This window comes from Vicugna pacos, chromosome 20 (genome assembly GCF_048564905.1).
Source record: "Vicugna pacos chromosome 20, VicPac4, whole genome shotgun sequence".
Classification (NCBI taxonomy): Eukaryota; Metazoa; Chordata; class Mammalia; order Artiodactyla; family Camelidae; genus Vicugna; species Vicugna pacos.
Window position 1 is genome coordinate 6,406,836 of NC_133006.1, and position 25,755 is coordinate 6,432,590.

Consider the following 25,755-nt stretch of genomic DNA (forward strand, 5'->3'; position numbering starts at 1 on the left):
TATTCATCTCTTCTTCTTTTTTATTGAAGTATAATCAGTTACAGTGTGTCAGTCTCTGGTGCACAGCATCACGTCTCAGTCATGCATATACATACATGTATTCATTTTCCTATTCTTTTTCATTAAAGATTATTATAAGATATTGAATATAGTTTCCTGTGTTATGCAGAAGAAATTTGATTTTTTTTAAACCTATGTTTATATATAGTGGTTAACATTTGCAAATCTCAAACTCCCAAATTTATCCCTTCCCACTCCCTTTCCCCCGGTAACCAAAAGATTGTTGGCTATGTCTGCAAGTCTGTTTCTGTTTCGCAGATGAGTTCATTAGTTTCCTCTTTTTTTCTCTTTTTAGATTCCACATATGACTGATATCATACGGTATTTTTCTTTCTCTTTCTGGCTTACTTCACTTAGGCTGACGATCTGCAGGTCCATCCATGTTGCCGCAAATGGCATTACTTTATTCTTTTTAATGGCTGAGTAGTATTCCACTGTATAAATATATCACAACTTCTTTATCCAGTCATCTGTCAGTGGACACTTAGATTGCTTCCATGTCTTGGCTATTGTAAATACTGCTGCTATGAACATTGGGGTGCATGTATCTTTTTGAATTAGAGTTCCCTCTGGATGTATGCTCAGGAATGGGATTGCTGGATCATTATTCATCTCTTCTTCTGTTTCCACTGGGTAATAGAATAGGAAGGCGTCGTTTACTGGGATCTGTCATAGGTGTTTCATGTGCGTACTTTCTAGTAAGACAACAGCTAAGTCCCGGGCGCTGGACCTGGACATCCCTGCTGTGTGGTGAAATGCCTTTCCCTCTAGTGTTAGGGCTGCCTGGGATGTCTGCCGACTTAGCAGTTGATTCTGACACCCTTAAATCCAGAGATGATAAAAGAACACTGTGATAATCCGTTTCCTTTTTAGAGTTGCTGATTACAAAGCACGGCAATGTATCCATTTTACATTTGAATATATAGACATAAGTATCTTTCAAATTGTTTACTCATGACGTGAAAATTCAGTGAGCTTGAACCCAGTGAATACTTTTAGAACCTTTTAATTATAATCTCTAGATCCTTAATGTCATCCATTGTAAAGCTTTCCTGATGGGAAGAACTGGCAATGTTCTCAACATAATCATTTGAGGGGATGTGGGTAGACTGAAGGTATATCCAATAAAGCTGTAAAGTTAAGGAAAAGAAGCCCCTCATTTAAAAAGTTTATTAGTATTAAGATTCTATGTATAGGATATTTCTGTTTCAGAATGTTTCATAACCAGGAAACAAGACAATTGTGTTAGAAGGGATGTTAATGTGTTACCAACCGACATTGGTGAACAGTTTGTAAACATTGGTAAACGTTGGTAAAACATTGTGTTATCTTAATATCTTCAGGTGCTCCAAAATGACGTATTGGCCCATCAGTCCACAGTGGAAGCCGTTAATAAAGCAGGAAATGACTTAATTGAATCAAGTGCAGGGGAAGAAGCGAGCAACCTTCAGAACAAGCTGGAGGTTCTAAATCAGCGCTGGCAAAATGTTTTGGAAAAGACAGAACAGAGGAAGCAGCAGCTGGATGGTGCCTTGCGCCAGGTGAAAAAAAGCCATCAAGTTGGAAACTGCCTTAGCCTTCAAGGCCAGGACGGCATGGCATCCCTGTTCAGGCTGACAGACCCCTGGTTAATTGTGTACGCCCCAGAGCGGGGAGTGAAAATGAGGGGGGTAGAGAACAGAGCCGATGACAATGAGCCCGCCTGTTCTTAGCCCGAGAGCCTTATCGCTGGCTCTCCTGAGGCTGAAAGGCAGGCGTCCAGCAGCCCCTGCCGTCGCTGAGAACGCGCCGAGGGGCTTAGCAGGCGGGGATTGGGTTGGCCGCCTTTTCTGCTTGAAAATGACAGTGTTTGGGGCCCACACTTGAAGCTCCCTCTCTCTCTCACTCCAGGCCAAAGGGTTCCACGGCGAGATCGAGGACTTGCAGCAGTGGCTGACGGACACGGAGAGGCATCTCTTAGCCTCCAAGCCTCTGGGAGGTTTACCGGAAACAGCCAGGGAGCAGCTTAATGCCCACATGGTGAGTACAGTATTTCCTCCAGCTCTAGCCTCAGATTAAGTAACTGACCGTTTGGTGTCGGCCCTGGTGAGAAATAAATCGTGGGAGAAGGTTGAAAGGATACACAGTTTTATGGCAGACGTCTCCGTGTGTCAGTGCCAGACACGCTGTTGATTGATGACGTTCTTAAAGTCAGAACCTATCCTTTATTTTTATTTTTTTGTTTTTATTTATTTATTTTAAAAAATTAATTGAAGTATAGTCAGTTACAACGTGTCAATTTCTGGTGTTCAGCATCATGTCCCAGTCATGCATATACATACATATATTCGTTTTCATGTTCTTTTTCATTAAAGGTTATGACAAGATACTGAATATCGTTCCCTATGCTACACAGAAGAAATTTGGTTTTTAGAACCTATTCTTTATTTTAAAGCTTAGTGCGTCAGCAAATGAAAAGGGGTTTTAGAAGTTTAGGCAGGTTTCAGAAGCAAACCTTCCCCCATAAAAACATTGTACGGATAGTAATAGAGCACTGGGGTGAATCCTAAACTGTTACAACCTGAGTGAGAAGAAAAACCCCTCAAGGAGTCAGAAGTGACTTCAGAGGTTATTGCCGTAAGCGGATAGTCCCTAGTTTCCGGGAAGGCTGGAAAACGTGTTCTTGTTGTGTTAAAGTTATGTGTCTGCCCCTTTCCGTGGTGGTGGGGCTGCGTCGTCAGTCTCACGCCCAGCAGGTTTGGACAGGAGGCGGCTTCTGCCTACCTGTCCAATCTGGAGTGTTCTGCCTGCAGGCTGTTCCCACCTGTGTTCTGTGTCCTGTCGGCTCTTAAGGATAAGAAAGAAAAGCAGCGAAACTTGAGACTGGCTTTCTTTCGGAGCAGTAGGGACTGACAGGTGACATTCAGACTACCTGTGATCCATTTCCTGTTCATGTCCCGTTCTCAGTCAGCTCGCAGAGTTCTAAGAGAAGACAGTCGTGTTTCAGATTTTGCAAAATATTCTAATTTTTATACTGGTGAATTTGCATCAGATGACTCTTTTGTTGTGGGGGGTAATTAGCTTTATTGATTGATTTATTTTTAATGGAGGTACTAGGGACTGAACCCAGGACCTTCTTCATGCTAGGCATGCATTCTACCACTGAGCTACATCCTGCCGCCACATCAGATGACTTTTTTTTAATAGTCAAATGCTCTGGATTAGCATTGTAGGAAATAAAAGTACTGAGGGATTTGGTGCAAGAAATGGGCCATTGCCCGTGAGCGTCTGTACCCTTTAGTAATGTCTGGTGTTACTGTAAGATCTTACCAAGAAAACTGCACTTGAGGGGAGGGTTTAGCTCAGTGGTAGAGCATGTGCTTAGCATGCACAAGGGCCTGGGTTCGATCCCTAGGACCTCTGTTACAAATAAATACATAATTTTTTAAAAAAATCTAATTTCTGTCGTCCCAACACTGCCCCCCCTAAAAAAACCCAAATAAATAAAACTGCACTTATCTGGGAATAATTTTGCATTTGGTGATTTGGAGAGGAAGTGACCACCTTGTAGGTGTTGTGAAGAAATACAACAGAGCTAACATCTTACTCACGTCACAGTTGCCATGAGCACTTAAAATAAATCCTGTTAATCCAAGGTAGAATTTTCTAGAATCCTTTAGTCATTGTTTTAGGGGAAAAAAAAATCCTATTAATCCAGGGTAGAATTTTCTAGAATCCTTTAGTCATTGTTTTAGAAAAAATAAATCCTATTAATCCAGGGTAGAATTTTATAGAATCCTTTAGTCATTGTTTTAGAAAAAATAAATCCTATTAATTCAGGGTAGAATTTTCTAGGATCCTTTAGTCATTGTTTTAGAAAATTATTGTGTAGGTGGTTTTCTCATTGTCATTGTTTTTTTGATGCCATGAGGGACCCATCTGTTTCACTGGAAAAGTAATTGACTAAACTTGGGAGCACGTGTCTTTCTTTTCCATCGAAGCTGGCTGTCTTCCAGGTGCCTCCTTAGTCTCCTGGAAGCACTTCTTAGCTGTCAGTGTCCACGAGGTACAGGTTTAATGAGTAGTTCTTGAACAAACATGCTTGGGGTGATTCTCTAATAATAACAAATACTTCTTTAAACTTTAATTGAGAAGAGTGTTAGTAAAAAGTTGGAACACACAGCTTATCTTTAGAACATTTTATTTTAGAAAAATAGTACGTTATGAGCATATTTGGTTTGGGTGGGACGTTTAAAATGAATTTGATGATGTCATTTGCCCGATTTTAGAAATTCCATGATTTAAAGAACTCTAAAGAATAGTGATATTTGCAATACCGTTTTAGTAATGTGTTTTCGATTTGGTTGTGTTAGGAATGAAGGAAAGTGGAAAACATGGAATATTACACTTTCCTGAGATTTAGCTATATTTAGAGGCTTGGCTTTGATTTGATTAAAAGCTTTTTGGCAGAGAATATTGTAAATATGTTTAGAAAGGGTGTTTTTTTTTAAGGCTTAAGAAATTACAAAGTTTTGAGGTAACAGAAATGAATTAGTAGTGATGGTTCAAATCTTTATGAATATACTGAAAAAACACTGAATGCTACACTGTAAAATGGTGAATTTTATGGGTTACATCTCAATATTAAAAATATAAAATTGAAAATGTTCATATATAATTTTTCAGTGGGAGCTGCGATTTGACTCAATCAATGGAATAGAACTTTTCTCAGTTTTTCTACATGACTATAACTGGTTTCATTTATCTTAAATTCTGAATTTGTTTAAGCAGGTTTTTTCTTTTTTTTTTGTATTCTCTATGAAAGATACTCACTGCATTCTAGTTGAAAGCTTTAAAAATATTGAAAATGAGACTAATATTCATAGTACCACCAATTTGGCTTCTGTGAGTCCACAGTGTGAGTCATCAATCAACCTAAATGTCTCACTATACTGGGTCTTTATCATCTATCTACTGTATGTCTTCTGAGCTCAGAATTAAATTATACCAAAAAAAAATTGCAGTCATCATATTGCATTCCAAGGAGCAACTTGAGAACCCATCTTAACAGAGGTGGCAATGGAGGCTCAGGGAAGTTAAAGTTACTCGCCCAAGGTCACAGAGCTGATTGTTTGCCGCACAGTGAAACCTTTCTTGATAACATTTAAAAATACTTGTAAGTCTCAGCACATGGAATGGACTCCCAACAGCGCCATCTCTGAGGTTTCTCAGTAGGCAGGGTGCAGCCGCGGGTTTAGGTGTTCCTTCCGTGCAGTGGAAAGCTCGGGGGTGTCAGGATTATTCTGTGTGCTGGACAGAGATGAGTGTATGATGAGGGCCTGGGGCTGATGACCTGGAAAAAGACCTCGGAGACTGTGCTGTCTTAAAAATGGTCTAACTTTGGGGGGATATCTCTGTTTAGGAAATCTGTGCTGCCTTTCACGTGAAGGAAGAAACATACAAGAACCTGATGCAGAAAGGCCAGCAGATGCTTGCAAGATGCCCCAAATCTGCCGAGACAAATATTGACCAGGACATCAATAACCTGAGAGAAAAATGGGAATCGGTAGAAGCCAAACTCAACGAAAGGAAAGTACGTGCCTGGATGAATATCGTAGAGGGAACGTGTTTGTTGTTTCATTGCGTGGGCTCTGCCTTTTCTCTGAGTAGACTTGTCCGTGGAGCGCTGAATGATTCGTGTTTATATTGTCTTTGTGTACGTTTGGACGTCTCATGGGGTCAGCTGAAGAAGAGTATTCTCTCTTACCCCAGGAGAGCAGAGTTGAAGGCATCCATCCAAACATAGATGAAGGTGTAGCATAGATCAAGTGTTACCAGGTGTGTTTTAAAATCCGTGAACCACTCGAATACTTGGTGGTTAAATAATTCTAATCAAGCTTACTAGGCAAAAGGCAGATGGTCTGTAACAGCGAGGGAGAAAGGGAAACTGAGAGAGTGAAATGATTGTATATTTAATAAGCACTTACATTTATAAAAATCCGTGAGAGGGGGTTAAAAATATTACTGTTTAATGCTGTAAGAAAAATGAGAAGCTGGAAATACCAGATTGTAGGCCCTCACTGACACTGAGCTTACGGTGTATAGTGTTCATAGTGTTTTGACCCACAGAATGAATCATACACAATCCAAGTTTTCTTTTTATAGATTCTGTTTAGCAATTCTGTTCTGTGGTTTAATTGTTCCCAAACCACGACTTGAGTGCCTATCAATTTTTTTTTTTTTTGCTGCAGTGAGATGCTTCTCACTCCACTTCTAGGGACTTGATTTGCCAGTATTTGCACAACTGTTTGGGAGATGGACTGCACGAATAAAGCAGGGACAGGAAGAAAACCTGCCAGAGAGCGCTTAAAATGGAAAAAGGAAAAGAAAAACAAAACTTAAATACCATGAAATACTTAATAGTCTGTCTTTGCAGATTAAACTGGAAGAGGCCCTGACCTTGGCCATGGAGTTCCACAATTCTCTCCAGGACTTTATCAACTGGCTCACCCAGGCGGAGCAGACCCTCAATGTGGCTTCTCGGCCAAGTCTTATCTTGGACACAGTCTTGTTTCAGATCGACGAACACAAGGTAGGCTCCGTCTCAGGTGGGTCGCGCTCCCATCTCACACCCTTTAAGGCAAAAGCCTGAACGTGGTGGTTTGAACACTTTTCTTTCGTCCTTTGAAGCAGTTTCAGCTTCTGATACCAGAAGCGTTTTCAAGATAGATGCGTTTTTTGTTTGTTTCTGATCACAACCCTTCCCCACCCTCCTTTTTTTTTCTGTTTGGAAAAGGTCTTTGCCAATGAAGTAAACTCTCACCGTGAGCAGATAATAGAGCTGGACAAAACTGGAACCCACCTGAAATACTTCAGTCAGAAACAAGATGTCGTCCTCATTAAGAACCTACTCATCAGCGTCCAGAGTCGATGGGAGAAAGTGGTCCAGCGCTTAGTGGAGAGAGGAAGGTCTCTGGACGAGGCACGGAAGAGGGCGAAGCAGGTAAACCTTCCTAAGCGTTCCCTGAACTTGGAAGCAAATCAGTTCTAGCTTTTGAAATGCATGTCACGGTATTAAAGGACTTTGACCGCAGGCTGTACTTCGTGTGACAGTATCACGGCATGGGGCCAAGGTGTTTATTTCCTAAAAGGGCTGTGGCCTTAGTTTGGATGGTGACATCACCTTCTGACCTGGCAGTGACGTCAGGCCCTGGGGACCCGTCTTGCAATGACTGATCATAGCTCGATCTCACAGATGCACGGTTACCATTCAGGCCCAGAAAGAGGCGCAGTTCCTAAACCAGCCTTTCTCACGTTCACACCCGCCCCCCCCCGACAGCTTTCTGGAGGAGGTGCCTGCTGTGTCTGAGTGGGTGGTTCTCTTTCCCTCTTCAAATGTGCACACTCGAGGGCAAACCTTCATGTCTTCTCTATGATTTGGATACGGCTCCATCCCACCTTTAAATTAATTGTTTGAATCTCTGGGGGCTGCTTTGTTTTCCCTTAACCTAGGGAATCGCATAAGGAGCTTTTCTTCCTTCCTGTATCTGGCCTGCTCTAAACACGGAAAAGTAAAATTTCGCATCTCTGTACTCCAGGGAGGAGGGGTGTGCACCCACCTTGCTTGGCATATAGCTTTGATTTTTTTTCATTAGGAGCTTTGTGTAATAATTTCGAGGCTGAATTTTATAATGACTCTTCCTGCGCCGATCAGCTGCATTTGTGTGTCACTGGTGTTGGACTCCATTGTCTGGGGAGTGAGGCTCCTGTGGGCCACGCGGAGGGTGGCGTGGGAGTCCAGCGTTTCAGTGTTGGAAGCTATCAGCGTGAGAAGTTTAAGGGCTTGAGAAATGACCACTCGCACTGTGATGGGGTTACATGTCCCATGTCCCATGTCCCTCTTTGAGGGGGAGGCATGGTGTGTTCAGTGTTGTCAGTGAGTCTCTGGAGTAGAATCGGTCTCTGATGGTTTTTTAAGTGTCCTAGGACGACCTGGCACCATGACTAGCTGTTTCTTTTCTTCCTTTGTGTATGCTGGTATCTCAGCGTTTGGCTCAGACGTTGGCCGTAGTTCTCTGACTCGGGCAGTTTATGTGCCTGCTCTGGCCTCCCTGCTGTCACGTGTGAGCGGACCAGAGTTGTGGGGGGGATGCGTGGGGGACGCCAGTCTGTAGGGACGTGGTCTCCCGTGGACCTTTCCAGCCCTGTGCTCCTGTGCTCCCACTGTGCTGACTGTTAAATGCCTTTCTTCTTATTTCATTAATAATGTTCTTTGATATAAAACAGACTTCAGTTGGATGACTCAAGTTTGTGTTGTGTATCTGTTCACTTCCATTCCCTTTAAGAAGTAATTTAGAACCAATTTGGTGTCCCAGAATAGTCCGTACTATTTATGATTAATAGAGAAACGACCACGGCTGAAATCAAATCTGTATGGCACCGGAATATTTCAGGGTCATAGATGCAAAAGAGAATAATTCTGTTTTGTGAGAACTCAAGTATTGTGGGTGCTCTTAACATATAAAACTGATGGTGTTAAAGGCACAGACGTTAATTTGAAGATTTGATGGCAGCAGGGAAGAGGTTGAATGAGCTTTGCATTAAATAGGGATGTGATGGCCTCTTTCTGTTAAAATGAATTTACAACTTTATCCTTACCCCTTCTTTTTCCATAACTCTTTTTTAACATAGGCATTAAACACTGTTGAGGTAAAACCCACATCTGTCAGGAGACAATAGTGGAGTAAAAAAAATTCTTGGAGTGTTTTTATTATTTATTAAGCAAAAGAAAGGGCAGGTCATTCTGCCTGATGCTCCCTAAATGTCTTTTACGTTCATTTCTATTTTTGAATGAGTTAACAACAAAATGACCATGGTGGGCATGACCACAGGGGCCACGCGTGAACATGACATGTTGTGATCTGCTGATGAAAATACTCCTTCTTTTTCTTGGGGGAAAATTTTGAATTCATCATTTTTAAGAATTCTATTAATATGGTTTCTGTTTTAAAAAAGTACTAGATTTCGAACGCCATTTCAGGGGGTACCTGCACATCTTCTGGACAAAGATGGGAATTTCTCTTACAGTTCCACGAAGCGTGGAGTAAGCTGATGGAGTGGCTGGAGGAGTCGGAAAAGTCTTTGGATTCTGAACTGGAAATCGCCAACGACCCGGACAAAATCAAAACCCAACTCGCACAGCATAAGGTGGGTCTGCAATTAAGAAAAGGACGTTGTGTCATTGTGGGTCTCAAGGTCACTTCTAATTAACATTCTGACCTGATTGTGTGTTCATTCGTCGCTAGAGAAGAAAGGCTGTCCAGCGTGGACCTATACGACACTTAAAACCAGTTACCCTGCCCTGTGGTCAAGTGGCAGAGGCATCTTTACTCTCCGGTGATCATTCCATTCTGATTCCTGGGTTAATGGTTAAAAGGAAACATACAAAATTAAAACCGGAAGTCTTCTGCGATCTAAGATGCACAAAGGATTTGCAGAGGCCAGACGGTGGCGTTTCAGTTCTTTACCGCTGTCTTGTCTTATAATTTCTTTCACAGACGAAATGCCACGCAAAAGAGAATTCTGCACTAAAAGTCGTATATATTTTGCTATTGAGATTCCTTTCATCGGTTCTGTGGGGGAAGTTGGTTTGCCCCTTCCTAAATTAGTGGCATCGTGTATGTGTATGAAATTCCATCCCTGCCCTCAAAGACGCTGCCTTCCCCGTGTAGACAAGAAGGTAGAGAAACATTGTTTTCCGTATTTTCTACCTTATATAATTCCTACCACCTGCCTTTCAAAGAGCATCCCCCCCATTCTCCCAACTCTTTTGAATTTGGTCTTTCTGTCTTTCTTTCTATTTGTGAAGTGCTCAGTAGGTAAGGATGTGGGGTTCCTGTAGACCGTTTTACGATTTTTGGCACCTGCATAGAAATCACTGCTTGAAACATGATGATGTTTAAAAGGCGGGGGGAAAATTGGGTGATGTGAGTTTATCACCGTCAGAAAATTCTAGCTGTCAGTCTTCACACAGGTTGGTTGCTTCCGCCGGTGGGCAGGACTGACCTCGGGGGTCGTGATCCTAGGTGGAAGGGGGGACACGGGGAGGGCCTTTCTCGGGTGGATGAGGGCTGACAAGTGGCCTGTCTGCTGGCTCCTCGGCCCGGGAGCTGCCGCGTCCAGCGCCAAGAGCAGAGGGCTGAGATCAGCACCGCCCCCTTCTCAAAATAGAGCACCTTATTTGAACTTGAACTTAGATGATGTGTCATGTGGTCTTAGGGAAGCTTATTGCCTATTTCAGTTAGAGAATCCTGGAAATAAAAACGTGTGAGGAACTCTATTTGATGAAATCTTTTTTCCTAGTGTGACCTGTTGCCAGTCACCATTTCTCTGAGATAAAGATAAAAGGTCCATTAAGCCAGGTTTTTAAAAGAGGTCTTTTCAGTTCATCCTTTGGGTGCTTTTTTTGTCTTGAAAAAGTTTTCATCCATCCTGTATTCAGCTATAACATTTACTCTGAATAAAATCTCGGTCAAAACTGTGATTCTAAAGCTAGTGTTCTGTTTAGGGTAATGTGAAAAAATAATCATTACAGAAAACAAACTACAGAAATAGTGAGATACTGTAATGGTGTTTATTGCCCCCAAATTCCCAGATATAATTGCCTCCTACTACAAGAAAAATAAATTGTGTAGTATTATTAAGATGCATTATTAAGTGTGTAGCTTTTTTTAAGGAAATAAAATGTAGTAGGTGATTGTAACCTCGAGGTTATTATGGAAAATTACACATTTGCATAGCATTTTACTGCCTGGGGTGATTCTGACGTGATACCAGGATTGAAAGTCACTGTATGAGTGTTTCCTTGTCATTTTATGAGTTTTTAAGCTGCCCATTAAGTTGGCCTCTTTTCATCTCATCACTGAGGTTATATATTTAATGGCAGTTGTCTTATTTTTTCTATTAAATCCTTACAAAGACCCACAAAACATAAGATGGTTATAAGGGTCCTACAGCAAAGCTAATACCCCTGCTTTATAAAAGCATATAACTGAGTTATACAGAAAGGTTGTAATTCACCCCTCCCACACGTGAAAGGTGCCCTAACCTGGGAGAAACTGCGGAGTATAGATATCATATTAGCCAGGCAGCCGTCGGATGGTGGCAAGTCGTCTGGAGACTTTGGGAGACCCGGGTAGGACATGGTGGGTGTGGGGAGGAGGGGCGTGGCCTTCCCAAGGCGGGCGTGGAATGAGCGGGTCCAAACACAGGAGCCCAGAGATGTGGCTTTTCTTTGCCTCCCATCCTGGCTCACAGATAAAGTACATGTAGCATCTTTGTGAAAATCCAAATTGTGTGGCAACAAATCTGTTTGATAATACAAAATAAGTGTAGTAAATTTATACACTATTGGGTCATCCTGTGGCCACACTGGACCCGTCCTGACTCAGAGTATTAATTAGCTTCAGCTTCCTCTCCAAACTCTTGGGTTTTTCAATGATTTTCCATTTTATCTAACTATTTATACTGTTTGCGGTTTATATCTGCAAGAGTTTCAGCATACGTTTTGCTTTGAAATTCTCTCTTTCTTTTTTTTAATAATAGGAGGTGTTCTTACAGACACTGGGCTTCGGGAAAAAGTTAATCCTTCCAATGGAAGGTTCAGGGGCTCCTCTCTCCCCGGGTGTGTTTCCGGGGAGAGGACTCACTGCACCACCCGACTTGATTACTGCCGATGTCCCCCGTCTTTGGACTCCGTTTCTGTGTCCAGGGACGCCTCCTTCGCTGACCCTGAGCTCTCTGTGTGTCGGTCCCGAGTAGCAATGCACGCTGTCCTCTTGTTGAATGTGCAGGAGTTCCAGAAAGCCCTGGGAGCCAAGCACTCCGTCTACGACACCACCAACAGGACCGGGCGTTCTCTGAAGGAGAAGACCTCCCTAGCCGACGACAACCTGAAGCTGGACGACATGCTGAGTGAGCTCAGGGACAAGTGGGACACGGTCTGCGGGAAGTCGGTGGAAAGGTGAGGCGCTCATCGCTGCCGGCGGGCTGCTCGCTCGCCCACGTTGCTAGACCCCGTCAAGCACCACGGTCACCGTGCTTTGCGGGGAGGCGTGGGGGCCTTGAAGACTCTCTCCTTTCTTTGCTGGAGGACTTCCGCTCATCCTCGATGCCCCATGCACATGGTGGCCACACCGAGAAGTCTTTGCTGTTCGTTATTATTTCTTATCAACGTGTTGTTGATTTACAGTGTTAGTTTCAGGTGTGCAGCAGAGTGATTCAGTGATACATACACATGCGCATACATATATATATATTCTTTTCAGATCTTTTTCATTGTAGGTTATTACAAGAAATTGAATACAGGTCCCCGTGCTCTACAGTAGGTTCTTGTTGTTTGTCTATTTTATATACAGTAGTGTGTGTCTGTTAATCCATTTTTAAGTGCTTGGCTCACTCGAAGAGGACATCCTCCTCCCAGCCTCCGACATCCCTGACCCGAGTCCAGCGCCTGCCTTTGGACTGGTACCAGGGTCCTGGTCTGCTGTCGCCCTCCTCAGTCCTGTTTCCACATCACCACCAGGCCCGTCGTCTTAAAATATACCTGGAATCTTGTTGTCCACCCCACCCAACCCCCGCCCCTGCTCTGTACCCTTTAGGGACCTACTCTTGGGTGTGGACTGGGATACGCCAGGGTCCCACCAGTCTGACCCCTCCCACCTTTCCCCAGTCTCCCTTGTCCTCAGTACACTTCAACTATGAAGAGCTGAAGCTTTAAAAAAAATTTTTTAAGCAACTAAGAACGTAAAATAGTAGTAGAAAAGTTCAACTGTCTTAAATGTTTTCAAACTTGTCCTTGACCCTTACTCTGATTACTTTGATCAGTATCAAGATTAAGCAGAATATGAGACTCTGTTTTGGGAGCTTTATAAGCAGTTTTTGTTTGTTTTTTTTAATAGTGTTCATTTTTTAAAATCTTTAAAATCTTCTCCAGTACTTTTTTACCATGTCCCGTAAGTGATTTCATGAGAATTTGTATGACAGTCTTGGAAAGACTGAAAATCACAGTGATGAGGAACAAGTCCCCGAGTGGCAGGTGTTAGAGGTGGGAGCGGACTGTGACCATCAGAGCCAGCCTGAGGGGCGTCAGGGGGCGACAGACTGTTCTGTATCCCGATCTTGATGATGTCACACGAATACATACATGTGTGAAAATCTGTGGGACTATATATACACCCTTATAATAATTTAAAACATAAATTATAGATTTTTCAATTGAACAGGCAAATTTTTATGAAGAAACCGAAAGGCCCGTGATTTCCAGAGGTGATGATGAGGGAATTGTCCTGGAGCAGATGCTGGGTATTTAAGGAAGAGAAAAGGGAACTTGAGGAAAGTTTTGTTGTTTTCCAAGGAAAGCAGAGAAACAGCAGTGAAAATACTGCTTTTCTGCTTGAGGTCTGCTCAGCCTTCATAGACGAATTTCAAGTGTTCTGATGTACAGGGTGGCATTTTTATTGCTCACATTGATTTCTTTTTCCTCTTTTTTTTCCCCCTAGACAAAACAAACTGGAGGAGGCCCTCTTATTTTCTGGACAATTCACAGACGCCCTGCAGGCCCTCATTGACTGGCTGTACAGGGTTGAACCCCAGCTGGCCGAGGACCAGCCTGTCCACGGGGACATCGACTTAGTCATGAACCTCATCGACAATCACAAGGTATTGTTATCCAGACATTTAATTTTATCTCGTTTGATTGTTCTGAACTGGGTAGGGGGGCTGTAACCACTTAATTTAGCCTTATAAAATGTGGAGACTATAAGCCATACTATGTAACAGTCTTTAATATGGAAATATGTGTATGTTTGAGCAGAACCTGGGAGCCAGCTTTAAAAGTGAGGAAGGAATGTTAACCACTTTATATTAAAAAAAGATAAAAAACAAATTTCTTCTGTATAGCACAGGGAACTGTAAATATCTGTTCAATATCTTGTAATAACCTTTAATGAAAAAGAATACGAAAATGAATATATGTATGTATATGCATGACTGGGACACTGTGCTGTACACCAGAAATTGACACCTTGTAACTGATTATACTTCAGTTAAAAAACATGTTCGCTCTGTTATTAAAATTTCAACATATAAAAAATTTAAAAATAAAAGTGAGGCAGGGAGATCACTTTGGTATCACTGAAATGCTTTGGTTTTAAATTTCCCTGGCTAACACCTTTCCCGAGCTGGGAAAGTGATTTCATTGTCTGTTTTACTACCTTTTCTTACTCGTTTAGATAATTTTTACTATCTTTTATTCATTTAAATAATTTTTATTATCGCTTGTTATTCATATAAATAATTATTAATATAATTTAAAATCATTCATCCCATGACCTGGAACCAGGTCATCACTTAAACATCCGATTTGTGACATGCTCCACGGGGGCCATGATTAGCTGCTTCATTTTTTCCAAAACCAGTGTTAACCTTGCCCCTTGAACTGTAGCCGTGTATGAGATAGCAGTTCGTGCCATTATTGGATTATTAATTACCTCGAGAAAACTGGTTTCCCTGCCATCTCCTGCTACGTGTGTTCTACTCGTGTGCAAATCAAAGGCGATACTGAGACGTCCCACTGATGCTGAGTGTAGGGTCCTAAATTATGATCAAACACTGTGTTTCAATTTAAAGAACCTTGAAAACTGAGGCCTGGTACTGACTGGAAAGGGGGTTTCAGAGTTGGCTTTCTGTGCAGACACTTGATAGCACTGAATGCATGAATTCATGTATGGCTTCCCTATAATTTCTGAGTTCACAGAATCTGTTTTACGATGTCTCTTTATACTTCCTTGGGTCTGTTATTTCGATCTTACCTGTTCTTTTTAAAATAGTTGGTCTTTTTGTACATTTATCTCCCCTTTTCTGGGTCCATTATCTCATGTCCATAGGAGAAGACAGTTTGTGACGTCGGAACGTTAACAGAAAATAAAAATAATAAATGAAGAGCATTGATCAGGCCTAGAAAAATTTTAAAAACTTTCAGTTATGTGGCTTTGTCTATATTGGAACAAATGTTTTATGCATGATTAATACAGACTTAGTCCCCCACTGGCATTCATTCAATAAGTAATGAAAATGTAATGTTACTTTTTACATAAATGCTGTTTTTATAAGCTCACTGTCTAAATATTTACTCCCCTAGGCACTTGTGCCAGGTTTTTCTTTTTTTTGTCTTGAGAGGTCAACAGAAACGGATTAATCATTCGGCATTAGTAATACAATTGGATGGCCCAGTAAGAAGTTAGAGTATGCAGAGCACATTGGCAGGTCTGCTCAGAACGGTGGGCTAGTCCTGTCGCAGATGGAGCAGTTAGACACTGTACTTTCTGTCCGTGTGTGTGTGTGTATCTGTGTATCTGTCTGCAGGCACACCTAATACTATCAGAATGAAATCAGCAAAGAATTCCTCACACCGTTCTTGGATTATTATTTTTTTATACTTCATTATTTTTGACAGGCTTACTTTTGTGAATGATCCGAGTATCACAATAGAAACCCCCAGATATAACCAGAACTACGAAATGTGCCTGGTCATATTCATTTATGATGATTTCTTAGAAAAATATGTTAATTTTATTTTATCTATAAAGTTGGGTTATGTGAAAGATCTGGTTGCCTAGATAGACTCTTGGGTCAGAAATGGCCAGAAGAAGCTATTTTTAAACTCCTGGCACACCAAAGCTCATCAAAATTGAGTGGGAGAGAAGAATAAAAAGCTTTTCCTTCCGAGGTGACAGACAAGGATTCAAGCTTCTAACATTTGACATCGTGGGTTAGTGCTCAAGGTGCTGTGAAAGACAAGATGAAGGCATGTTATAGAAGAAAATGTTGCTCTTTTCCTGGTGCCGGGGTCTCTAAGGGCTGCGTAGTTATTGGTCAGTCTCTTAGGTGTGTTTACAGCTAGAAAGCAGCACGGTGGCCCACACACCCAGGGCAGGCACACTAGTGATTCAGGAAGAATTGAGACACCATAATAAAGAATCATAGAAAGAATGATGCAGCTTTGTGTGGAACTGAAATAAAGAAGGGCGACCATGCAGCCATTAGGGAAAACAGTATGGCGATTACTTAAAACACTAAAAATAGAGTTACCATATGATCCAGCAGTCCCACTCCTGGGCTTATATCCAGAGGGAAGTCTAATTTGAAAAGATACATGCACCCCAATGTTCATAGCAGCACTATTTACAATAGCCAAGATGTGGAAGAAAACTAAGTGTCCATTAGCAGATGACTGGATAAAGAAGTTGTGGTATATTTATAAAAGGAATACTACTCAGCCATAAAAAAGAATAAAATGATACCATTTGCTGCAATATGGGTGGACCTGGAGATGCTCATTCTAAGTGAAGTAAGTCAAACAGAGAAAGAAAAATACCATATGAAATCACTTATATGTGGCATCTAAAAAAATGACACGAACTCATCTGCAAACCAGAAATAGACTCACAGACATAGAAAACAAACTTATGATTACCAGGGGGGAAGGGAAGGGAGGAATAAATTGGGAGTTCAGGGTTTGCAGATGCACACTACTATATACAATAATAGATAAACAGCAAGGTCCTACTGTACAGCACAGGGAGCTATATTCAATATCTTGTAATAGCCTATAATGAAAAAGACTATGAAAAGGAATATATATATGTGTGTGTGTATAACTGAATCACTCTGCTGTACCCCTGAAAATAACACAACACTAAATCAATTATACTTAAGTTTTTAAAATTTTTAAAAATTAAACCAAAAGACACAACAAACAAAAGAAAGGTGACCACCATTATTTAAATCCAGCGTGTCATTCTGAAACATAACATAGTTCATTCGGGAGACTGCTACAAGATCGAGCAGATTGATGCGAGACTGGTCTTGATGGTGCTCTTAACAGGAGTAAGCATGCTTTGTCTCATTTTCTGACGGTTCTGTGGAAAACGGGTCATTCAACTGTAGATCTTAGTGGTACGCAATGTGATGTGCACAGGTGTATTTCAAAGGGTATGTTTTGCTCTTCAGGCTGATTTCAGATTAATTTTGTAAAACACCGTCTTCCTAGGCCTTCCAGAAGGAGCTGGGGAAGCGGACGAGCAGCGTGCAGGCGCTGAAGCGCTCGGCTCGGGAGCTCATGGAGGGCAGCCGGGACGACTCCTCCTGGGTCCGGGTCCAGATGCAGGAGCTGAGCACGCGCTGGGAGAGTGTGTGTGCTCTCTCCGTATCCAAGCAGACTCGGCTAGAAGCAGCTCTGCGCCAGGTGAAGTCCTGGGGTTCCGGCCGCTGGGTGGTGCTCAGGAGGGGCCTGCATCCCAACAGGAGCCACTCTCCTGAAGGACCACGGGGCTCCCCCCACCTCCGTCTCAACCAGCATGGGTCATGGAGGAGGAAGTTCTTAGAGCATCATTGCCTGGCTGCCTCCCCCGCCTCCCTGACGATGAATTTAAATAACTCACTGAGGGAAGTTTTCTAATCTTCTCATGAAAGTGCTGTTTGAGTATTTTTTTTCAGCTTGAATATATGATGCACAGCCATTCACCTAAAATCAGATTCTTAAAATGCTGAATTATTCTTCATTGTAACTATGTAGGCTTTCTTTCTTTTTGACATATTGGATGTCTTCTGACATTTGTAAAATGCAGCACCATGTATCTCTTGTCTCTTTAATGGGAACGACGCATATAATTAACCAATTTGGATTTCAGACCTTTTTTTTTTTCATTGAGAGGAAGAATCTACCGTACTAACAACCATATTCGGGAATCTCTTTTGGCGGGTGTGTGTGAACCGTTAGGCAGAGGAATTTCACTCAGTGGTACACGCCCTGCTGGAGTGGCTGGCGGAAGCAGAGCAGACCCTTCGTTTCCACGGCGCGCTCCCCGATGATGAGGATGCTCTGCGCACGCTCATCGATCAGCATAAAGTGAGTCACATAAGTGCTCGGGAGAACTAACTGGGAAATCCAAACAGAGTAGAGAAAGTGGGCTTGTGATTGCAAACATCAACTGAGTGGACATTTTCCTTCCTGAGAAGTAGTGGAAGATCTTGTACATTTGAGGACTTCTTTGCTTACGTAGATGTGTCCCAGTGCCCCTGTGCACAAGTATGTATAGCTGTCTTTTTATGTTTTCTTTATAGAAGGTAGTTATTCTAAAATTAGTCACTGTTTCCTATCTCTAGGATTTTTCTAGGGGGTTATTTGGCTCCTGACCAAAACTGGTCAATTTTGTTGCACTTGTATGTGCATTTCAAAGCAGTGTGTCATTTATAAAAATTATACCATTAAAATTGTAAATTAATCATTGTTACCTTTGTAAGCAAGACAAGCAAGTAGTTTGATAACTGGTCTTCAAATTTTATTTCTAAGCCTCTTTCAATTGTGTTTTCAGTCGAGCCACTTTAAATTCTTTTGAGATGTAACCCATAGTATAAAGTATAAATTAAAAATGGGTTATGTAAAAAAAAAAGGGGGGGGTTGCGTTATGTAAGTTGATACAATTAACCAAGTGAAAATCTGGCCACTGAGTTTTCAGGTCAAGATTTTTCCTGACGAGACAGAACTAGCAAAACCCTAAAGAGAGTGGTCCAGATAGCTCTTTTCAGTTTTTTTTTTTTTGGTGGGGGGGTGGTAATTAGGTTTATTTATTTAGAGGAGGTGCTGGGAATTGAATCCAGGACCTTGTGACCTTGTGCATGCTAAGCATGCTCTCTACCACTTGAGCTGTATTCCTCCTCTCAGATAGCTCTTAACAGATTTTTTTTTAAACCTTTGAAGAGTCAGAGGAAAGAGTCGGGAGTCAAAGAGTCAAAGTCAGGAATTTGCAATGCTAATCCTCAGTGTAGTATTGATGTCAGCTTTTCCTGCTAGCTTGAAAGGATCTGTTTAACACCACTGAATAACCTCGTCTTTCAGGGTCAAGTTGGACGTGCATCATTAATTCCAGGGTGGCACGGATGACATCGTCTGCCAAGACTTCTTATTTTAAGTCACCATGCTCTCTCCACGATGGGTTACCTAACTTGTAGCAATGGAGCATTCATAAAATGGAGTATTAATAAAAGGGATGCAAGTTTGTATAACGTTATCTGGAGGGGCCAAATGATCCGTACTCCTTTTAAAGCTGAAGCTAGGCGGTGGGGGTAGAGCCCAGTGGTAGGGCACATGCCTCGCATGCATGAGGTCCTGGGTTCAATCCGCAGTGCTGCCAATTTAAAAAAAAGAGAGATTCTAAAAATGAATGATAGATGACCACTAGTTTTAATGGAAAATAAATAAGTAAGTAACTTAAGAGGAAACAGGTTTTAAAAAGTTGAAGGTAGACTGTAAGAGTAGGAGAATTGCATCAAATTTATGTAAATGTTTGACTCAGTTCAGTATTTTGAAAATCTGGTTTGTATTATGTTACCATAGGCTGACCATCACCAGCACTGAGTTCCATGAATGTATTTGGGTTTGGGTCTCCAAGGGCCCCTCGAAGCCCAGGGTTGCACGTGTGCCCTACAGAACGGAGCCCACCTGTGGTATCAGCACCCTCCCAGCAGGGCCAGGAACCCCCCAGAAATAGCAGGGGGCAGGTATCCAGAGCGGGGGTAGGAGTTTTAACAACCACTTATCTCTAAATGTTTTTAAATAGTGTAGAAATTACCTGCAGTTATAGGAAGGGCTTCTTTGTAATCATCACATTTTGCAGTAGTATCATGTGTGCTTCTTCATGTCCTCTGCCTCCCTTCACATATTCACCAGTAGAAGGAAAACAGAATATTTAATTTCTTAGTCACAAGACTAGAGATGTCTCAGAATAATCCAGTTTGCAGCAATGGCGCGCTTTCCCACGCGAGCACAAACCACGGAGGCGGCACTCATCCTGGAAGAGGCCGGGATGCAGGGGGAAGTTGGTACCCAGTCCCTAGAGCTCCGGCAGGGATGCAGGCTCCTGGTGTGGGAGTGATCAGTGCACGATGGGGTCAGCTGGCCTTTGGCGAAGCACAGCTGGTATCAACCTCTGGTTTCCAATCTCCCTGTTAGTTGTTTTTTTTTCCTTTCACTTAACGGGGGCCTCTATTGGGAAGAATGGAAAGATTTTTTAAAGTAGGTCATGTAAGCGGAGGCACTGAACCTGGACCCTGCAACAGCAAAGATGCAGAAGGAGACGGTTAAAAAGCATTTATTATGCAAAATTGAATAAGACACAGTCTTGGGATCTTGAGGACTAGAGCACCTAGCAGCTGTGTGTGTAAACAAATCGTTTCATCTGTGCAAAAAGCCAGACTAGGAGGTACGTGACAGAGAGATTATCCCACACTTTGTGTTTTGAAATCCTGTGAGAAGGCACTTTATGCAATTTTTGTCCCTTTTCCTCCCTGAATTCCTCACTTAGAGGATGCTTTCCAGCTGGGAATAAACCGATCGAAGCTCTTGTGTGTTGGTTGAACTCTGGCAGTCCAGTTGGATGTCACCGGCTTTCGGTTTGCAGCCCGTGCCCACAGCTGAGTCATGCCTTTGTTTCTGCTCTAGGAATTCATGAAGAGGCTGGAGGAGAAGCGAGCTGCCCTCAATAAAGCCACCAGCATGGGGGACGCTCTCCTGGCCCTCTGCCACCCGGACTCCATCACCACCATCAAGCACTGGATGACCATCATCCGGGCCAGGTTCGAGGAGGTCAGTGTGTCCTGGGGCCTCTTTCCAGCGGCGCTGGCTTTGAGAGTCATGGGCACGGTGGAGGGGCATGGAATCTTGAGCAGTTAACGATGCATTTATGGCCTTGGAGTAACAGGAGGCCCCTGGAGAGGGAAATGTTCCTCACGAGACTGTTCCAGTTTGCATCCCCTGTCTCTGCAATCCCCTTTGCTTTAAAAAGTTAAAGGCGTTTTGCAGCTATGTCCCTGAAACAAGAAAAGGCCAGCATTTGGCTCCCTTTCAAAATGTCTGTCCCACTTCCCTGTCGTGTCCGTTGAGTAGGTTTCTCAGAGCAGCATAGGCTCATGGAATGAATTGCACATATAGGTGAATTCATCCTGTATCTCAGATCTTAGCTATTTTTATTTCCATTCCTTGCTACATGGAGTGACCATCCTTGATCCTTCAGGGGATGTGTTATCTGAACTTAAATTAGAAGGCAAAGGGCATCTCTAAGCTCCCAAGGGTGACCCCCTCCCACCTCCTAGCATCACAGGGGGCTCCTGTATCCTCCACAGGCTGGTCCTTGGTGCCACTGATGGGAATTAAACAACAAGGTCCTACTGTAGAGCACAGGGAACTGCATTCAGTACCTTGTAATGGCTTGTAATGAAAAGGAATCTGAAAAGGAATATTTACATACGTGTTGTCTAATTGAATCGCTATGCTGTATGTACACCAGGAATTAACGACATTGTAAACCAACTATACTTCAATTTGGGGAAAAAAAAATAGAAAGACTGGAATTGTGCGTCTAGCCAGGGACGACCCCAGTTGACATTTCAATTGTGTGTCCTTTACATCGGTTAAGATGGAAGACACGCAGAGAAGTTTCTGTCTCCCCACCAGGTGCTGGCCTGGGCGAAGCAGCACCAGCAGAGGTTGGCCAGCGCGCTGGCCGGGCTCATCGCCAAACAGGAGCTGCTGGAAGCCCTGCTGGCCTGGCTGCAGTGGGCGGAGACGACCCTGAGTGAGAAGGACAAGGAGCCCATCCCGCAGGAGATGGAGGAGGTGAAGGCCCTCATCGCCGAGCACCAGGTGGGCAGCCATCGTCCGCCCCCAGCTCCCCGGACCCCGTCTTCTCAGAAGACGGCTCTGCGCATCTTCCCTTCCCGGCCGCAGACCTGCTCCTCCACTCCTTCCTCTGCGTTTCTGGTCCCATCACCGCCCCGAACAACCTCTCGTCTGTCTCCTGGTCTCGACAGTGTCTCCTGTCCCTGTGTGACTGGCCCTCGCTCCTCCCTTCTGGCCCCTGTGGAGTCGGGCCCGGGTCTCAGGGGCTCCCAGCCCACCTCCTGCTTTTCGCTGCCTCTTCCCCCTCGGTTCCACGCCTTTCATTTCTGCTCTCTCGGTGACCTCGCCCTCCCTCGCTTGCTGTCCCTTGTTTGCATCTTCTGTGCTCTGCTGCTAACATCTCCCGAGAGGACCGTCAGCAGTTCAGATACATCACATCCCATGTCCAAGGGGACACATTGTCTTGCTCCAAAAAAAAAAGACTTCTCTTATGTGTCCTACCTGTTTTCAACTCTGAAATGATGGGCGTCACCCTGACTCACCTGTCTGCTTGTTAGTTTGTTTACTGTGCATTTACAGGGAGAACCATTAAGCGTCAGCTTGGTTGGCACAGCAGTCGGCACTGCTGTCGCGTTGTAATAGAAGCGTAAGTTATGGGTGCCCGTGACGGCCCCGGAGGGTCTGGGCTGTGTTCTCTGTCACCCGATACGTGAGAGTGATCAGCATGCTCCAGGGGAACGGGCGTTCCAGCCATGTGTTACTTCACTTCTCACTTGTGTCCCCCTCCTCCTTTCCCCATCACTTGTCACCTAAGCCACCGCCTCGGCCATGTGTTCTAGACACACCGGTACCCAGTGAACTGTGATAGTAAGCCTCGGGAGGTGAGATCCAGGGCAAGATAAGTTAATTAACCTGAATGGCATTGACGCTCCTGGGCAGAGCATCTGTATGGACAGGAACACTGGAGGTGCATCCACATTTAAGTGGATGCTGGATGTCCCCATCTGTCAACGCCTTGATGAACATTTCAGACACGTGGGTGAGCTGTGCCACGGGAAACTCCTAGGGACACCCCCGCTGACTCGCCCCTTTGCAGACAGATGCTCACTCCGAGGTGCTTCGGGGAGAGCCTGGAAGCTCGGTCCTGGCTGGTGCACAGACAGGTGGCGGTATGCCCACTGCTGCACCCTGTGAGTGGTCTTCAGACTAGAGCAAATCGCTCTGTTAATGCTCCTGGCCACCTGACACCTTCTGCAGTCTTCAGAAATGAGTACAGGCTGTATGATGGTGGTTAGGTTTTTTCCCCTCTAGATGAAACATGCTGTTTTATTCTTTTATTCAGAAATGACAGTGCAGTCCTTTTATCCTTTTGTTTTTAGTGCATTTCTAGAGATGCTTTCCTCTGGTGTAGCGGCATCTGACTGACCCCGTGTCTTTCCTTTCAGGCCTTCATGGAGGAAATGACCAGGAAACAGCCTGACGTGGATAAAGTCACCAAGACCTACAAGAGGCGGGCGGCAGACCCTTCTGCCTTGCAGTCCCACATCCCCGTCCTGGACAAGGGGCGAGCAGGAAGTAAGCAATGGCCAGTTTCCAAAATGAAGGTGGTTAACGGGGAGGGGAGAGCTCCATGGTAGAGCGCGTGCTTAGCACGCACGAGGTCCTGGGTTCAATCTCCAGTACTTCCATTCAAAAATAAATACACAAATAAACCGAGTTAACGCCCCCCCACCAATAAATAAATAAATAAAAATAAAATGAAGATGGTTAAGGAAGGAAGTTAGTTTCCTTTTCTTTTGAGTTAGTGTTTTAAATTTTGGAGCAATCGGTGATTCTCCAGGAGTTCCCTATGAGGTTTTCTTGAAAGAATCCCTGGGCTCAACTTTGATAGCCACTTATTTAAAAATAAAAAGATAAATCTAGATCTCTATATGTAACTTGGTTTGCTCGAGGTGTCTCTTTCAGATTAGCCGGAAGGAATTAGACAGGTAATAAGATCGGGACTCACCAACCGCTCTAAACTGTCCCCTTTTGCTTCTGTGATAGAAATAACCTTAAAGTGGAGTGGAACAGAGATGACCGTGACCTGGATAAAGGTCATGACCTAACTGCTCATGAGTGATAAATAAATATATAGCGATGAAGAAATCTGAATAGATTCTGCTCGTGTTCCCATGAAATCAGGCTCTGTTTACTTACTTCTCGGGCTACCTCGACCCCACGAAATGACATTCCGTGCGATCCTAGCTAGCCTGGACAAGATTTAAAACAAGCACAATTTACACCGCTTTGTGTATTTCTGAATGGTGCCTCAGTGAAAAAACCATCCTGGATCTGTCATAGTCGTGATTGCACCAGGAGGCGAGGTAACCATGGTTACGAACTCTGGAGACAGACCTCTTGGCTGTTCCCACCACTCACCCGTTGGGAAACACAACCGTGGACACGTCACCTAAATCCTCCCTGAGCCTTAATTTCCTCATCTATAAAGGAGAACTATAAACCCTCATTGGACTGTGGCGAAGACTAAATGAGCTAATGTATCTCAAGTCCTTAGTATACTTCCTGGAATATGGTTAAACACTCAATAAATATTAGCTATTAATATTTTTACATAGCCCCCTGGGAGTTAGGAGTTCTGGGTAAATCTCCACGTGGACCCTAACTTCCTACATAACCTCAAGCCAGTTAGTTTATTTTTCTAGGTCACATCTCATCATTTAGTCAGACGAGGAAAATGCACTGAGGTAACTGCTCTGTGAAGTTACGCACATTTGTGAATAACAGCCAGAAAGACGGAGGAAACTTTAGTAAGGCGGTTAATTAGGGTGTGGGAACGTGCACAAGAAACACACAATTTTGGTGGAAAATGGACTTGGAAGAGGGCTGGAATCTGAAACGTGCACTTCCATGGTTGATGGGGAATTTGTAGTGTTTCTTGCTCCGACTCCAGCGAACGCCCGGTGCCCCCTGCCCCCACCTGCCCTCCTCCCAGCCTCGTTCTCCAAGAAGCACAGCTGGATTTGCTGGGACTGATTCTCACCGACCTTGCATCGCCCTGGCGGTGGCGGAGAGGAATATCCTGGGGTACATCTTTGTCATTAAAACAGCACACATTTTAGGCTAGAAAACGTTTTAAGCCTAAATTTATTGAGAGAGCATTCCAGGCTTTCCAGGCTCCTGTCAAAATACATTTCTTCTCTACTGTCTCTGAGCCGCGTGCGAACCTTGCTAAGTAAAAATACGTTTGGACCCTGACATCGTGCGTCATCTAAATTAGGGGCTTTCTGCTTGTCACACCCAGGAATGAAGCTGTGCAGCCTTAACTAGGAACAGTGAAAGTCACGCCTTCATGTGTGTCGGAACCATGGACACTTTTCCGTGCTAATAACTAAAGCTCTGTTTTCACAGGAAAACGCTTCCCAGCTTCCAGCCTGTATCCCTCTGGGTCCCAGACGCAGATCGAAACCAAGAACCCCCGGGTCAACCTCCTGGTGAGCAAGTGGCAGCAAGTCTGGCTGCTGGCCCTGGAGAGGCGGAGGAAGCTTAATGATGCCCTGGACAGACTGGAGGAGGTTCGGAAACTCAGATATCTGCCCCCGGGTTGTCATTTGCCCTCGCCCGCCATAACGCACTGCCCACCTCTTGATGTTTCAGCGTTTCTGATAATCTGAGCGAACTCTTTGCTGTGCATATCTGGCTTCTGAAGTTAATGCAACAAGGGTGTATGTTTTTGTAGGGGGGAACAAAACTGATCTGTGGGACCTGGATTGAGGGAATCAAAGTGAAACACAAATATGTTTTAACATAATCAGAAATTAACTCCGTAGGAGAGAGTCTGGCTTGACGTACGTCTGCTGGCAGCATCACCTGGCAACTGTGATCATTTATGATGCAGATCTTTTCATTGTGAATATTTTGTGACCCAAGGTGTAGGGTCTCTGATTCTGGAATTGGTAGGTTGTTAGAAGTAGGGGAGT

General features: G+C 43.7%; 1 protein-coding gene and 1 non-coding gene across 21 annotated transcripts in view; both read left to right on the forward strand.

Annotated features, from left to right (window-relative positions):
• The window catches only part of DST (dystonin), a 435,317-nt gene that overhangs the window by 396,164 nt on the left and 13,398 nt on the right, over positions 1–25,755 (forward strand). For all 20 annotated transcript variants that reach the window (XM_072944761.1, XM_072944766.1, XM_072944764.1 and 17 more), the window contains 14 exons: positions 1,404–1,601; positions 1,951–2,079; positions 5,462–5,632; positions 6,476–6,631; positions 6,836–7,042; positions 9,127–9,246; positions 11,892–12,061; positions 13,599–13,758; positions 17,150–17,344; positions 17,879–18,007; positions 20,600–20,743; positions 21,611–21,799; positions 23,221–23,350; positions 25,187–25,350. In XM_072944761.1, the coding sequence (XP_072800862.1) occupies positions 1,404–1,601; positions 1,951–2,079; positions 5,462–5,632; positions 6,476–6,631; positions 6,836–7,042; positions 9,127–9,246; positions 11,892–12,061; positions 13,599–13,758; positions 17,150–17,344; positions 17,879–18,007; positions 20,600–20,743; positions 21,611–21,799; positions 23,221–23,350; positions 25,187–25,350 (2,262 nt within the window). The remainder of the gene's footprint in view (positions 1–1,403; positions 1,602–1,950; positions 2,080–5,461; positions 5,633–6,475; positions 6,632–6,835; positions 7,043–9,126; positions 9,247–11,891; positions 12,062–13,598; positions 13,759–17,149; positions 17,345–17,878; positions 18,008–20,599; positions 20,744–21,610; positions 21,800–23,220; positions 23,351–25,186; positions 25,351–25,755) is intronic.
• TRNAA-CGC (transfer RNA alanine (anticodon CGC)) lies at positions 19,221–19,292 on the forward strand. The gene has a single exon. It is a non-coding gene; the product is annotated as a tRNA-Ala (tRNA).